Source organism: Pinus tabuliformis, chromosome X, assembly GCF_031772625.1.
Source record: "Pinus tabuliformis cultivar Carrire ecotype Pingquan chromosome X, CPIR1, whole genome shotgun sequence".
NCBI classification, from domain to species: domain Eukaryota; kingdom Viridiplantae; phylum Streptophyta; class Pinopsida; order Pinales; family Pinaceae; genus Pinus; species Pinus tabuliformis.
In genome coordinates this window covers 767,666,364-767,682,447 of record NC_142308.1, presented here as the reverse complement: position 1 = coordinate 767,682,447, position 16,084 = coordinate 767,666,364, and the positions used below count along the sequence as shown (strand labels likewise).

The following is a 16,084-nucleotide window of genomic DNA, read 5'->3' as shown; positions in this document are numbered from 1 at the left end:
ATGGGAAAATTAAAACACATAGGAATACTCCACCAAAATAATACCTTGGCATGGATCTCGAGTCCTAAGAGTATGTCATGTCGATGCTTTGTGAACCAATAAGAAATCACCACTTGTCTTTGTACCAAGCATTACACCTTGCCACATGTCTTACCAGTCACTTACCATGTGTCACACATCAAACATCAACTTGGCAACTCAAAAGTGTTGAAACCAAGTGTCACGTCTTATAACCTTGAGGCTTCCATGTCATTATTTGAGCCACATCATGGCCACCCATCCCTACCATCTTGTGCCATGTGTGTGGACATGTCATAATAGGGTCCACATGTTGTTTAACTCTAGGGAATTTGGATCCAACTCATTTCTTAAATGTTTCCTTGTTGCATTCCCAAAGGCCTGGATTCCCAAATGACTTGGTGCATCCTAGATGGGTCTGGATGCCTCGATGCCTTGGTGGCTCAAGTGAGTTTCTGAAGCTTGGATTTCCCACCAAAGGCTAGACTACTTGACTTCGAACTCAAGTTTCGCTTCATTCTTGGGAGTTAGAAAAATCTTTATATGTCGTTAGCACTCTCTCTGAAAGGGATATCTAACTAGAAACTTTCATGCTCTTTTGAATAAGGCAACTGTAGGCAAAATACTTACAAAGATAGACTACTCAAGAAACATGAAATAGAATATTAGAAAAGGAAAATGGAATGACAACGGGGGCAAATAGACACAGATAAGGGAAGGCTATGAAGGATTAAATGGGAAGCATAGAGAGGCGAATGGGAAAAGAGGAAACACGGGAAAGAAAAATATAGGAAAAATCAAGGTGCTGGATTGAAGAGCACACAAGTGTGCATGGTTGAGGAAAGAAGTAAATGTTGTTGAGTATGTGGAGGCATAGGGGGTTTTGGATTCTTGTTGGGCTTAGAAGGTGGGACTACTATGATCTTTGGACTCTTGTTGTTATATTTTGCACGTGGATAAATTGAGTTTTGAATTCTTGTTGGGTTTAGTAGGTGGAACCATATTGTCCTCTAGATTCCTTTGTTGTTTTACCGAGTGGGTACTAATTTCTTTAGATTCGCCTAGTGTTATCAGGAGGGGACATGGTGTGCTATGGATTATTCTGGGTGTAATAGGTGAAGGCACTATGGGCCTTGGATTCCTAAAAGGGTGAACTAGGTGGAGATACTCTAGTCTCTAGAATCCTAGGGTAACTTTTTGGGTGGAGTGTTGTGTTCTCTTGATCTATTTTTGTGTGATTAGTTTTTTTGTGCTAATAACAATTACAAATTTATAAACATGTGCTTTCTTATTGCTTCTTGTGCTGAGGTTTCCTTATTTGTTTGTGCATGTAAACAAGTAAATTTCCTTGAGTTTAAAATGACGTTCATGATAAAAATAGCATCAAACAAAAATATTGAACAACAGACATTCAAAGTACAACAAACCATCAAAGAGACACTTTAACACAGTGTTTTGATGAAGGAGTTCACCCCTCCTAGGCTACATCTCCTTGGTCCAACTTCCATGGCTTGGGCCTCTATATTAGCTCAATGTGGAAAAATGAGGTTTTACAAAGCTCTATGGCTCCTAATACCTGCACCAATGTGTTCAAAATGTCCAAATTAACCAAGAACGCCACTTTTTGAGCTCAATTTTGTCGAAAATTGACTTCTCTATGGCTCAGTCAGTGTTTTCCTACATTTTCTCCTCTAATTCTGGAATATCTCCAATTAGTCCCACTAAATCTGGAGGCAGGCCCGTATTTGGTGGCACCGCTAAACTTACCACCAGATTAACTCATAGTTAATTAAGGATAAACTACACTTAATTAATTTTTAAAACAGATTAGTGCCAACTGCAACTGTAACATTCAACGGTTTCATTGGCCCGATCACATGAGGAGTTAATGTCGCGTTAATCGTCGAAGCGGAGATGTCAGAGCATTGAATGTTAGTGGTTGCAGTAGTCACATTCACGTGTGATGTGTTTAAACCGTCACGAAGTTGTTATGCCGGAGTTGCCGGGGGTAACGCAACTGTATGCGGTTATGTAACATTGCGTTCACATGGGTAATGCTAACCACCATAGTGGTGTGGTTAGATGACCACCAGGGTAGATCCTAACCATCACCACGTTGTGTTCACATGGGGGAGGTTTGGCCTACGGGCTGGCCCTCCCCTAATCGCCAACCTCCAAACCACTTGACTTCAAATATAAACCGCGAACTTAATGATTAAGAAACATGGTGTAGAGGAGTTGGTAATTGCGTGGGGATGGTAGGCCGAAGGTCACAGGTTCGACCCGACCTCCAGCCAAAATTTTTCTCCAATGTATATACCTCCAACCCGACCTTTGGGAGGTGCCACGTGGCAGCCTCTAGGCTTGCTACGTGGCATTCATCTATTGGTCCATAATAAACCAATAGAAACGCGCCAACACTTCACCTGTAAAACCCAACAAAATATTGCCACTTGTCCATCCCTGATTTTTCATTGACCTGCATTGACCATGCCTAGTCACCTTCCACATCAACAGTACGGACTGCTGACTATGCAGTGACTGGGCATTTTTTTTGCAAATTTTACCTGTTTAGCAAAGCAATCGGAACACAATAACTTTCTCATACGAACTCGGTTTTCGACGAAACGAGTTGTGCTAGGATCATTTTTCCGAGACAAATGCAGTCATTCTAATTTCGAGCCATCCTGAGAACTTTTATTTTTGAGTTAAATACTGAGCACCTAATCATTCCTCCCCACTAGAAGCCTTTTGGACCCGAAAAGATACTATCAATTCACTAGTATAAAATGGCTAATTAGTTACTAAAAAAATGATTAAATTTGCATATAAACAACCATTTTTCAGTCTGTGACTAGTAGTAGCTAATTTACAGTGTCTTATAACGCGACCAACTTTTAGTCATTTTTAGCTTAGTCATTAATTGGTTGTCTCAATTTCATCGTCTAGTAGTATATTTAGTCATAAATTTGGTCATTAATTTAGCCATTGATTTAGTCATTAATTGTCACAATTAATGACCAAATATACAACAAAATATATCACTATATGGTCATCCAAAAAAACCAATTAATGAACAAAGAAATTTGACCAAAATATTGGTCGTGTTATAAGATACTATAAATTAGCTACTAATAGTCATATGTATGCAAATTTTAGTCATCGTTTGAAATCAATTAATGACCAAAGAAATATGACTAAATTTTGATCTGTTATAAGATACTGTAAATTAGCTACTAATAGTCGTATATATGCAAAATTTAGTTGTCATTTGTAATCACAAATTTATCATTTGTTGTAGGCATTTATCTTTCTTCAATAATTTCATATTCATTATATAAATGACTAATTTAGTAGTTTATATTCATTTCATTTATTTTCATTAATAATTATTGTAAACGACTAATTTAGTTGTATATTCATTTTGTTTGTGTTCATCATTAATCAATATAAACTACTAATTTAATAGTTTTTGATTGATTGTATGTGTTCATTATTAATCAACATAAATTACGTAGTATGATTTTGCGACTAAATTAAAAATATGTTATACAATGTGCACTCGTTCATCTAATATGAAAATGCAAAGTTACATATGTTAATTACAATACAAAACAATATCAAGTGCAACTATAAATAATTTCAACCACATAAATTATATTATATGAAATGTCGAGTATTACAAAATGAGTTTACAACTTCATATTGGCTAGACTACAATTTACACATGAAATGTTGTTTCACCATTACAAAACATTTTCATTATGTTTCCAAAGAATTGCAAGTGAATTCACCAACTCTGAAGACTTTACCATCAATCTCTATGTGTGTGTCTTATGCGGATATTGGCTTTAAGGGTATCACTAGACTGGTTCTCTTCTCTCTCTTTTTTCATTTTTCGCCCGAGTGTTATCGTTTTTCTCTTTCTTCAAATCCTACTGCTGACCATCAATATTGAGTTCCTTTTCTGAAAACAAAAAAAGCTACAGTGCAGAGTGTAATACATGAAATATGATGAACACTAGAATATAAACTAAAGTAGAGTATAAAGGATTTATATGACATATTGATGTAGGAGCATTCAACTCAACAATTTCATCATAGTCTAGTTAACTTAGGGGTCTTGTGTTTTCAAGTTGGATTCCTATGTATGTAATTATTAATGTTTTGAGTGATTAGAATAGGAATTAATTAGATATTGTGAGGATATTTGTAAATGCTCTCGAATGTAAGAGAACATGGGTGATTAATGATGATGAGAGTTAGAAATCAATTGTGAGTCTTGGACTAGAAAGTCGTTTCATGATTCGAGGAGATAGAGAGGATTCTTAGGGATAAGTAGGAGTTAAAAGTGGACTTAAAGGATATTGAGGAGTTAGTTTAGTAGATTAAGGATTTGAACTAGAATTAGTTCAACGGAACCTTTTGTATAAATGTAAGCCTAAAAGGCATAAAGAGTGAGTATATAGAGGAGTAGCTGGAGAGTAGCTAGTGAGTCAAAGAGTCAGATTGTAAGCCTACGAGCAAGAGAAGAAAGGCCACTGATCAGAAAATCAGGCCAGAGAGAGAGACTCTTGTGTAAATACTTGTTATTAATACAAAAAACTCGATTCTGAGTTCATGTGTGTGTATTGAGAAATTAATATGTATATTGTATATGATCTGGAATTATTCTGTGTAACATAGGTTGCAGGTGCAGATCCAGAATCAGAGGCGTAATACAGATAAGAGTAACAGAACAAATTCCAATTGTGGTTGGGTGGAAGTTGTTGGGGCAGCTCCACAGTTGCGATTGTGGGTAGAGTTGTCTTAGAGATAATAATTCCAACAAAGGAAGTGTTGGGTAGAATTGTTAGTCAGCAAGAGGTTCGAGGAGAGAACCATAGAGCTTGTGTTATGGCTTTGTACACATCGACAGTATAGTAGGAAGCCTTTAGTGTTACAGTGAAGGTGGAGGAGCATAAAAGCGAGTGGAGTTAAGCGAAGGTGAGAGATGTGGCAAAATAGCGAAGGACCAGATCCCTGAAGAAAACTAGAATCACAGAAGACATTGAAGAAATGGCGTAAAACCAAAGTAAAGAGTTGCGGGGGTAGAAGAGGACAAATTCCCTTGACCATGGTTGAAGTTCCGCAATTGAACTCAACCGTCGATCATAGAAGTCAACACTTACGTCATAGTCAACTACGGGGGTTGAGAGGTTGATAACTCGCGTGCTAGTTGAAGGGTCGTAGATTGTAGGATTTATAGGCCTCGTCATCCAATGGATATCGAGCCGTAAAGAGATCAAACGTTAACTGCAAGGACAGACCCAAAATTTTATAAATTGAGGACTTATAATTCTCATCAGGTCCGTAAAGGTGTTAAATGTTGTGCAAGTGATCCACTTGATATCGTTGTGGACCTTCGGATCAAACGGATCTTGATCAATGGTTATAAAGCATCGGGTTAGTTTGTTGATCGAGAGAAAGTGCAGCCGTCAGATCGAGGGTCAGATCGATGGTGGATATTGAAACGAAAAGATTTATGGAGAAGGCGGACCCGAGGAGGTTATAGGCACGGTTCTAATTTAATTGAAGTCTGGTTGTATTGTTGCATGTCGCATGTGAAAGGCGATGAAGGAACATGATGGGGTGATGCGATATTGCGACAACCGTTGATCTGATGGACGAAATCAATGGTGGAAAAGGATCATCGCATATCGCAAGTCGGGAGTTCTGAAAGTATATCCTATTGAGTTGAAAGGTTTTGAGAAAAGGATGAAGGGTTGAGTTATAAGTCCCGATAGAAAGATTGATGAAGGGTTAGACTATAGAAAGTCTAATGAAATGTGTTCTACATGAGTTAAATGAAGGGGCCTTAAACCTTAGCTTATGAAGATTTGATCAAAGAAGGTCATAGAAACTCCTGGGATGAATGAGATTATGCATTTTATATGCATACTGTGGGTACATCAGGTTTTTCCCCTGCGTCAGAGTGGTACCAAAGCTAGTTAAAGCTCTTTTTTATTAAAGAAAAATTGTGCAGAATACAAGTGTGATTGCAAAAGAAAGAGGAGACCAAGTTATTTGAATATGATAAGTAGAAGGCATGAGATAAGATGAGAGTAAGTGATAATCTCAAGAATATATTGCAGAAGCATAAGGAAAACACAGTGATGTTTGTTTTCTTGAGGAAAGTGGAGGTTCACTCAAATGTGAAGAATGGATGGAGACTGCTTGTGAAGCCATGCAGTGGCAGTGATCCTGAAGAATCCAACTGAAGGTTGGACAGGGAGGATAAGAGTGTTCTTATAAGGAAGCTAAGAAACAAGCTTTTGAAAGCTTAGGAATTATCTTTGGTTTGAATAACATTGATACATAAGTGACAACAGAGGAAGGTGAGAAGATTACAGCAACCTAGAGCAAGGAATGCTCAATTGGTTCCAGAGGAAAGAACAAGTGAAATGCTAAAATACTAAGCTTAGAAGAGAGAAGCTTAGTGAGGCATATGTAGCAAGGAGGAGACTTGTTACTGCAGAGGTATTGATGCAGCTCACAAAGGAAATTCCACAAAGGATGTGGGTAGAATTTCTAAGGGATGAAGAAAGCTGGTAAGAGTTTCTGAGTAAAAGAAGAAGTGGTCAGAACCTAGTATTTCATTTGTGATTTAAGTACAAGAGGACAGTTGTGTACTTAGAAGATGTAGATGAGTTGAAGCCTAGAAGGAGCAGAGAGAAGTGCTCAAAGAGGTTCCAGATAATAGAGAACCAAGTGCTTGCCAAAAGACCAAGTATAGAGGAAATCTTGTTGAGGTAAGTGGCAGCAGGGAGGACTTGCTATTGCAGAGGCTTTAATGCAGCTCATAGTAAGTAAGTGAGGAACTCATGAAGATAGTGAAGAAGATGGCTATTGATAGTCATAACAGAGATAACAGAGGTTCTAAAGAAGACCACAATAGAAGAAAAGTGAAGAAAGAGGATGCCAAGGCAAATGGCAAGAGGATGAGTCGAGAGGAAATTGACAAAGAGATTGTTGAGATGAAAGAACAACTCAATGTATTAAGGATGATACTTGCGGAAAGACAAAGACAAGGTTGGCTCTTGAAGAAAAATTCAGTGAAGTGGCATAAGTTACAGAGAGGGCTACGGCAGAGGTAAGTGACGTGGTTGGTGGAAGAACTCAAAGAAGCTAAGTTGAGAATGGAAGTTTCCATTTGTGAAACAGAACATGGTGAAGTTCTAGGTGAAGATGAAGATTGTAGATCAGTGGAAGATATTATGAATCAAATGAAGGATTCAGAACAGCAAGGAGATATGATGACTGAAGCATCAAGTGAGACCAAGGTCTTATGTTTTTAAAATTGATAGTTTGAGTATGATTGCAGGAATTGCAGGAGAAAAGAAACAAAGTGAAGATAACCAGCATAAGATTAAAGACAAATTTAAAGAAGAGACTATGTTAGCTGAAAACATAGTAAAGGATCATCATTCCATCATGATGATAGACACAATGTAGATAACTAGGGAAATTGTTGAGGCAGTAAATAAAGAAGAAGGACTAAACAAATATTAAAGGATTAGTGAATGGGAGACAGAATTGGAGCTACTGGAGAAATGGCTGAAAGCACCAGTAGGGAAGAAAGAACCTGATGAAGGTTGCAAAGGATATGCAAGAGAGGAAGAGGAAAGAGTCCAACAAAGAAGGGAGTTGGAAAAGCAGAGGATATATACTTAGGATAGATTGCTGAAAAAGGAAGACAAACAAATTGTCATGAAGCACAATCATAAGGAAAAGGAGATGGTAATGAAAGTTCTACAAATTGACATTACAAAAGGAGGAGTTCATTATTATGAACCAGAGCAGAGAGATATCATTGAAACAGATGATACGGAGGAGAGTTTAAATCAACATATTGATGTGTTGAAAAAGGAATTGAAGGAAAACTCAGTGCAACATACTAAGATGTTTCCAGAGAAGGAAAAGGTAATGAGGCCTTATATGTTTAATTCTAATAATTGTTTTATGATTACAGGGTTTGTTGAAAATGAGATAAACATGTTTCAAATTGAGGAGTCAGTTTTAGAAGTGAAGAAGACTGGAAGTTGCCAGGACAGACATGCTGATGAGGAAAAAGAAAAGCATGAAGATACTATGCTTGAAGAAGTTAAATTGATTGTTAGAATCAGTCAAGAAAGTGAAGGACAATTATTGAGGGTTGTCAAGGAAGAAGAAGGAAAATATGTTGGAACTGATGAACAACATAGTGATGTATTTGAGGGGAATCAAGTACAAAGGAAATTGGAGGACAATTTACTTTTTGAAAGTAAATTTACAGATATTGAACAGAGGTTGTTTGGACAGCAACAAGAGGGTAAGGATGAAAGGGTGGTAGTAAGGATCCAACAACTTCAAAGAGAAGACAGTAAACACAGTTTGAAGATGAGTGGATAAAGTACAACAACAATTGGCAAAGTAATTATCAGTCAAAGGACAAATTAGACATAGAGATTGAAAGAATAATAATATTGATGATGAAGGTGCATCAAAAGAAAACATCAATAAGAATACCAAGGAGCAGTAGAATGTGAAAGCATATCTAGTGCAGAAAAGCAACATAAAATGTGGAAACCTGGAGAACAACAACAAACAACATCAACAACTAAAGGCAAATTACATAATAAAGTGGATCCAGGGAAACAAAGGACAAAAGCACATGATCAGGAGATCATGATTATTTTAACCTTGGGAGTCTGATGCAGGAGCATTCAGCTCAACAATTTCATCATAGTCTAGTTAACTTAGGGGTCTTGTGTTTTCAAGGAAGTTGGATTCCTATGTATGTAATTATTAATGTTTTGAGTGATTAGACTAGGAATTAATCAGATATTATGAGGATATTTGTAAATTCTCTCGAATGTAAGAGAACATGGGTGATTAATGATGATGAGAGAGTTAGAAATCAATTATAAGTCTTGGAGTAGAAAGTGGTTTCATGATTTGAGGAGCTAGAGAGGATTCTTAGGGATAAGTAGGAGTTAAAAGTGGACTTAGAGGATATTGAGGAGTTAGTTCAGCAGATTAAGGATCTGAACTAGAATTAGTTCAATAGAACCTTTTTGTATAAATATAAGCCTAAAAGGGATGAAGAGTGAGTATCTAGAGGAGTAGCTGGAGAGTAGCTAGTGAGTCAAAGAGTCAAATTGTAAGCCTACAGTTAAGAGAAGAAAGGCCTCTAATCAGAAAATCAGGCCAGAGAGAGAGACTCTTGTGATACTTGTTTATTAATACAAACAACTCGATTCTGAGTTCATGTGTGTGTATTGAGCAATTGAGATGTATATTGTATATGATCTGGAATTATTCTGTGTAACATAGGTCGCAGGTGCAGATCCAGAATCAAAGGCATAATACAGAGAAGAGTAACAGAACAACTTCCAACTATGGTTGGGTAGAAGTTTTTGGGGCAGCTCCACAGTTGCGATTGTGGGTAGAGTTGTCTTAGAGATAACAATTCTAGCAAAGGAAGTGTTGGGTAGAATTGTTAGTCAACAAGAGGTTCGAGGAGAGAACCATAGAGCTTGTGTTACAACTCTGTACACATCGACAGTACAGTAGGAAGCCTTTAGTGTTACAGTGAAGGTGGAGGAGCATAAAGGCGAGTGGAGTTAAGCGAAGGTGAGAGTTGTGGCAAACAGTGAAGCACCAGATCCCTAAAGAAAACTGGAATCACAGAAGACATTGAAGAAACGACGTAAAACCAAAGTAAAGAGTTGCGGGGGTAGAAGAGGACAAATTCCCTTAATCGTGGTTGAAGTTTCGAAATTGATCTCAACCGTCGATCGTAGAAGTAAACACTTACGTCATAGTCAACTACGGGGGTTGAGAGGTTGATAACTCGTGTGCTAGTTAAAGGGCTGTAGATCGTAGGATTAAAAGGCCTCGTCATCCAACGAATATCAAGCCGTAAAGAGATCAAATGTTAACTACAAGGATGGACCCGAACTTGTATAAATTGAGGACTTATAATTCTCATACCGTCCGTAAAAGCATTAAATGTCGTGCAAGTGATCCACCCAATATCGTTGTGGACAGTCGGATCAAGTGTATCTTGATCAACGGTTATAAAGAGTCGAGTTAGTTTGTTGATCGGGAGAAGGTGTAGTCGCCAGATTAAGGGAAGATCGATGGTGGATATTGAAACGAAAAGATTTGTGGAGAAGGCGGACCTGGGGAGGTTATAGGCGCAGTTCTAATTTAATTGAAGTCTGGTTGTATTGTCACATGTCGCATGTGAAAGGTGATGAAGGCACATGATGGCGTGATGCGATATTGCGACAGTCGTTGATCTGATGGACAAAATCAACAGTGGAAAAGGATCATCACATATTGCAAGTCGGGAGTTCCGAAAGTATATCCTATTGAGTTGAAAGGTTTCGAGAAAAGGATGAAGGGTTGAGTTATAAAGTCCCGATAGAAATATTGATGAAGGGTTAGACTATAGAAATTCTAATGAAATGTGTTCCGCATGAGTTAAATGAAGGGGCCTTAAACCTTAGCTTATGAAGATTTGACCAAAGCAAGTCATAGAAACTCCTGGGACGAATGAGATTATGCATTTTATATGCATATTGTGGGTATAGCGGGTTTTCCCTGCGTCACATATACCTCAACATCAACAATGTTAAATTCATTTCCCCCATAAAAGGAAGAAGCTCGAACAAGATTTCTTTCGTTGAGCGATAATGGCCACTATGTGGTTAGATGACCTGTATAAACAAAGAAAATAAAGTTTCACCATAGAAAATATCACCTTAGTAACTTAGTATTCAACCTTCAGGAAAAGCTTAGGCACAATCATGCTAACTAAATTACATTCTAAAATTCTCAAGCTATAAATAACTTTTGAAAACAAATAATTTGAGGTGTGATGTGTAATCCTTGTGGTTTTATTTGCAACATCTCATTCTATAACGCATGAACTTGGTCAAGTATATAAACAACATGTGCTCAAATAACAACATGAAAGTAAACTTTTCTAATAGTCATGAAAATATTTCAACACAAAACAATTAACAAATTTCAATCAACATTGTGTAATACTAGTTTCATCTTCAAGCTTTGGTTGTTGTTTAAATGGACATGATACCAAGTATTTTCAATTTCATAGTTAAAATACAAAGAAAATTCAAAAGTGACGCTTAAAATATAATCAAACAATAAAGAGAGGTTATCATGGAACGGAAATTGCAATTATAAAAAAATTGTTTACCTATCAATTGTTGTATTGCCAGACATTCCTAAAACATTTTCTTGCCCAAAATAACCATGAGGTGAAAGAATCACAACATTAAAAACATCGATGGACAACCTATGCTCAAACCATTTTTAATTTTTTCACTTAAAAAATAATTGAAACAAGATATAGCACTGATTTCAAACAACTTACAAAAAAATTCCTTAGTGGCACAAACTCTCCCAATATTTGTATTAGAGCTTAGAAGAATTTTGTATACTCCTTTTAGGACTATCTGCAATATGCCACTTGTCTTTAGTAAAGTTCAACAACATATTACACTCTTTAAATGGAAAATCAGATACAGTTTCAATAAACAAAATGAGAAATTAAGAGTGAAATGCATATGGACACTAATACCATTGAACAGACAATATGTTACCAATAAGAAGATTGTTTTTAAGAACTTAAAGGAGGACAAAATACCAACCCAAGCATGATTTAAGAGCCTTTTGAATATTTCCATACTTCTTTCTCGCAAACCCTTTCAACATGGATTCAAAAGATCGGGTAACAAAGTAACCTGTAGTTATAGCCATTGAATTAAAATAAGAAAATGTTATTTTCAGCCTCTTGCTCTTGGGAATGTTGCTTTTACATTGCCCCTATTTCTGAGTGTGTCGTCCCATCATCCAACCTACACAGGGAAAACAAATATATTCAGTTGTTGAATATATTGGAAATCAAATGTAAAATTAACTCAATTTTATCTTTACATGGCATAGGCATAATGAAATGGTATAATATAAGCATGCTAACTCAGAAATAGGAGATGATAAAAAAGAATAATGGAGCATTGTTTCCTGCCATAAAATTTTCTCTAGCCACACAGTCGAAATGATGTCATGTATCAACATATGCTCCTCATTGGTACATGCATTTCCTTATTCCATGAAATCCTGCACATCTGCTACCCTCTTACTAGACATGACCCTCGATCCCAAAGCTTAAGCGCAGTGAGAATAGCGCTTCTACAAGCATGCGTGCAACTTGATATTCATGGTGAAACCAATGAACGTGGAAATGGTATTGAGATTTCTCATTCTTGGCTAACATTGTTTGCCTAGAACAATGTTCTTGGTAACTGGAATTCTCGTTCTCATTCTTGGTACACGTTTCCTGCATTGATCATCATAAACAACTTGATGTCATAAAGTAAGTCAAATAGACATCAAAATTTAACCATAACTCCTATAGTCAAATATTAAGGTCCGTCTTGCATAATGAATTTTAAGGAATTGCTCATCATATCCCAGTAAACTTCTAATTTAAGATCCTAATATCATGGATTATAATCAATATGATTAGCCTCACATATTTCATCACAAAAATAATTCTCCTTATATAATCACCCAATTTTAAATTAAAATCATAACCTTCAAAGTTGTCATTACAATCATCCATCATTGGACTCAAATGAGGGCATGTATATTATGGATTTAAATGACAACTATAATCTAATTGAAAGATACAATTTATGAAGCATGCATAAATATTTGAAGATGTAATCAATGTGAAGTATGTAATTTATACAACATATTTTAAAATTTTAAAATAAAAAATAAATAAATATGTAATTTATACCACATGTTTTAAAATTTAAAGATAGAAAATAAGTAAAAATAAATAGTAATAAGTAAACCAACATAGATCCACATTTACCCTAGATCTACCAAGCAGAGAAGGATCAAATAAATTTTCACTCTATACACACTTAGGAGTAAAGATGGATCTATGGTGGAATAGTTCCCCCTTTAAATAGGCTACATTCCACGCGATAATACCAAGTGCCATCTTTATTTTTATTAATATTAATATTAGGGTTAATAATGTTTTTTTGCATGATAACATTAGAAATTGCTCTGGACTCGGATTTTCGGCTTGCTGCTGCGCGTGCGCGAACCCACGATCGAGCCTCGGCCTGGGAACGCCTGAACGAGCTTCAGCATGGATCCTCCGGATCCACCCGGTGGGGATCCGGAGCTGCAAAGAGCCTTCTCCAATCTGGTAAAGTCACTCCCTCCGCAAAGACCTAGACCAACAGCAACAAAGTTTGTGAAGAAGCTTGATGTATTACAGGAAGTCCAACTGCCTCCTACCATTCCACGCATGGCAGCCATTTCCTTAGCAGAGAAAGGGTTAATCGGGCAATTTACAGGACTGTGGCCATCACCCAGAACAGTGCAAAGATGGGTCGAGAGAAACTGGTCGGACAAGATCCAGGGTAAAATATCCATCAGATTCTGTGGCAGAGGATATTTTACTTTTCATTTTGAAACCAAAGAGGATAAAGATCTAATATTCAGAAATGGGCCTTACTTTATGGACTCCAGAGGTCTCTATCTCAATAAATGGACTCCGGATTTTGATCCAGAACTTGATATACCAAATGCGGTCCCAGTTTGGGTTAGACTGCCTCACCTTCCCCTTCACTGCTGGGGGGACGACTCGGTTAAAGCAATAGGAAATGCGGTTGGGAAATACATAGATCGCAGTGAACCCAAAGACAACATGCACCGTGTGCGCGGATTTGTGTTGAAGTCGATCTGGGTCGAGGACTGCCGGAAGCGATCAAACTGAAAGTTGATGACTGGTGCCATATTCAGCAGTTGGATTACGAGCAGATACCCTTCAAATGCAAGGTATGCCACGAATATGGACACTTTGCAAATAGATGCACTAAAATAGTTAATGTAGAATCTGATGAGCAGGATGGGCAATGGGAAACTGTAAAAAGGAAAAAATCATCTCCTCCCCTCAAATCTACGGAACCTGAGGCCCCTGGTCCTTCCCATCAGCATCCTTCCCGTCAGCAACCTTCCCATCAGCAACCCTCCTCCTCCCAGCAACCTCCCCTTCAGAATCCTCCCTCATCTCCTCGAATTTCCGATCCTCCTATCCCTCCTTCCTCTAATCCCTTCGTGATCCTCTCTGAGGCAGATTCCGGGCCTGATTTCCCTTCCACAGATCCTCCTCTCCATCTTTCTCCTCCTCACACCTCTCAGCCCTCTCCCGATCCCCCTTCTTCTAGGATTACCAGGAGCTCTTCAAAGGAACATGGAGCGCCTAGTGATGTTCCTAAAAAGCATGGGCCTGGCAGGAAATCGGCTAAGCAACAGAGGGAAGAAAATGCTCAGAAAGACATAGCCATGGGTTCCCAGACTCCAATAGAGTCCTTCATTCTTGGACACTTGGAAAAAGAAAATAGTAACAAAGGCAATGAGAGGCGAGCACCTCTCCATGTAACCAGTAAATCATGATGAAAACACTATCTTGGAATAGTAGGGGATTAGGGCACCCCTCCAAGATAGCTGCCCTCAAAGATTTAATACACAGTGAAAGCCCTGAAATTGTTCTTATCCACGAAACAAAGCAAGATCAGTGTGAAATTAGCAGAGTAATAAGCTAGCAAAAGCATTTCAATGGATGTGCAAGCGAAGCAAGAGGAGCCTCAGGCGGCATACTAACTATGTGGGATAGCAATAAATGGATCTGTGATTCCACCAGAGTCCATCAGAACTGGATTCGAGTCAAACTGGAAAGCAAAACTGGTGGCCCAAAGGTAACAGTTTACAACATATATGCACCGAATCAGTACAGAGAGAAAGAAGTGTGTTGGAACACATTGGAAGCAAGTATAGAAGAAGAGCAGAACAATAATCTCATCATAGCAGGAGATTTAAATCTGGTGATGCACGCTAACGAAAAAAGAGGAGGGAATTTCACCCCTGATCCTTTCAGAAGTCGACTTGAGACTATCATGCAGGAGCAAGACCTTGTTGATATCAGACCCAAAAACCGTAGGTACACCTGGAGTAACAGAAGAATTGGCGCCGGCAATATCATGGAACGTCTTGATAGGTTCCTTATAAGTATAGCATTCCTGTCCACCTTCACTACAAGCCATTCAAATATTCTCAATGTTTCAGCCTCTGATCATTACCCAATAACGCTCACTCTTCATAATCAATGTCAGTTAGGACCCATACCCTTCAAATACTGCTCCATTTGGAATCGTTCCCCAGCAGCAAAAGATGTGGTGCGGCAGGCTTGGATTCAACATGTGGAAGGATCGCCAACTTATATTTGGGAGACAAAATTGAAGAGAGTAAGAGAGGCTCTAAAAAATTGGGCAAAGAACAATTATCAAGAGCCCGAGGTGAACAAAAAGAAAATTAAGCAAGAGCTAGAGGAAGTGCAGCAAAGAATTGAAACTGTTGGGCTATCCCAGCAAACTAAAGAGCAAGAAACTAGATTATATTCTCAGCTGAGTCAAACTATAAGGGATGAAGAAACAAAATGGAGACTGAAGTCAAGGCAACTCTGGTTGCAAGAGGGGGACAAAAACACAACTTATTTCCACAAGCAGGCCACGGTTCGAAAGGCCAAAAATACAGTGAGCACAATAAAGGATAATGAAGGGAACAGTTACAACACTCAGGATTCTATAAAGGAAGCAGCCACCAAACACTTTAATAGCCTTCTGACTGAGGATAAAGATGAGGAGGATTATTCAAGCATGCTGCAACATCTGTCTAAAGGAGTCACACAAGAAATGAACAACAGTCTCAGTAAGAAGTAGAAGAAGAAGAAATCCAAGCAGCAATTTGGAGCTTACACCCAGATAAAGTTCCAGGACCTGATGGGTTTCCAATCAGCTTTTATAGAGAATATTGGCAGATGATCAAAAAAGATCTCTCAAAGATGATTCGTTGGGTTCTTAAAAAGGAAAAATGGGGGGATTTACCAACTCCACCTATCTAGCCTTAATCCCAAAAGAGAACAGACCTTCCA

General features: G+C 38.0%; 1 protein-coding gene across 1 annotated transcript; it reads left to right on the top strand.

The window, feature by feature from the left end:
* Positions 1–14,759: 14,759 nt before the first annotated feature.
* Positions 14,760–15,872, top strand: LOC149142108 (uncharacterized). Its single transcript, XM_089451409.1, has one exon. The coding sequence runs from the start codon at positions 14,760–14,762 to the stop codon at positions 15,870–15,872; it is 1,113 nt and encodes a 370-aa protein (XP_089307535.1).
* The last annotated feature ends 212 nt before the right edge of the window (positions 15,873–16,084 follow it).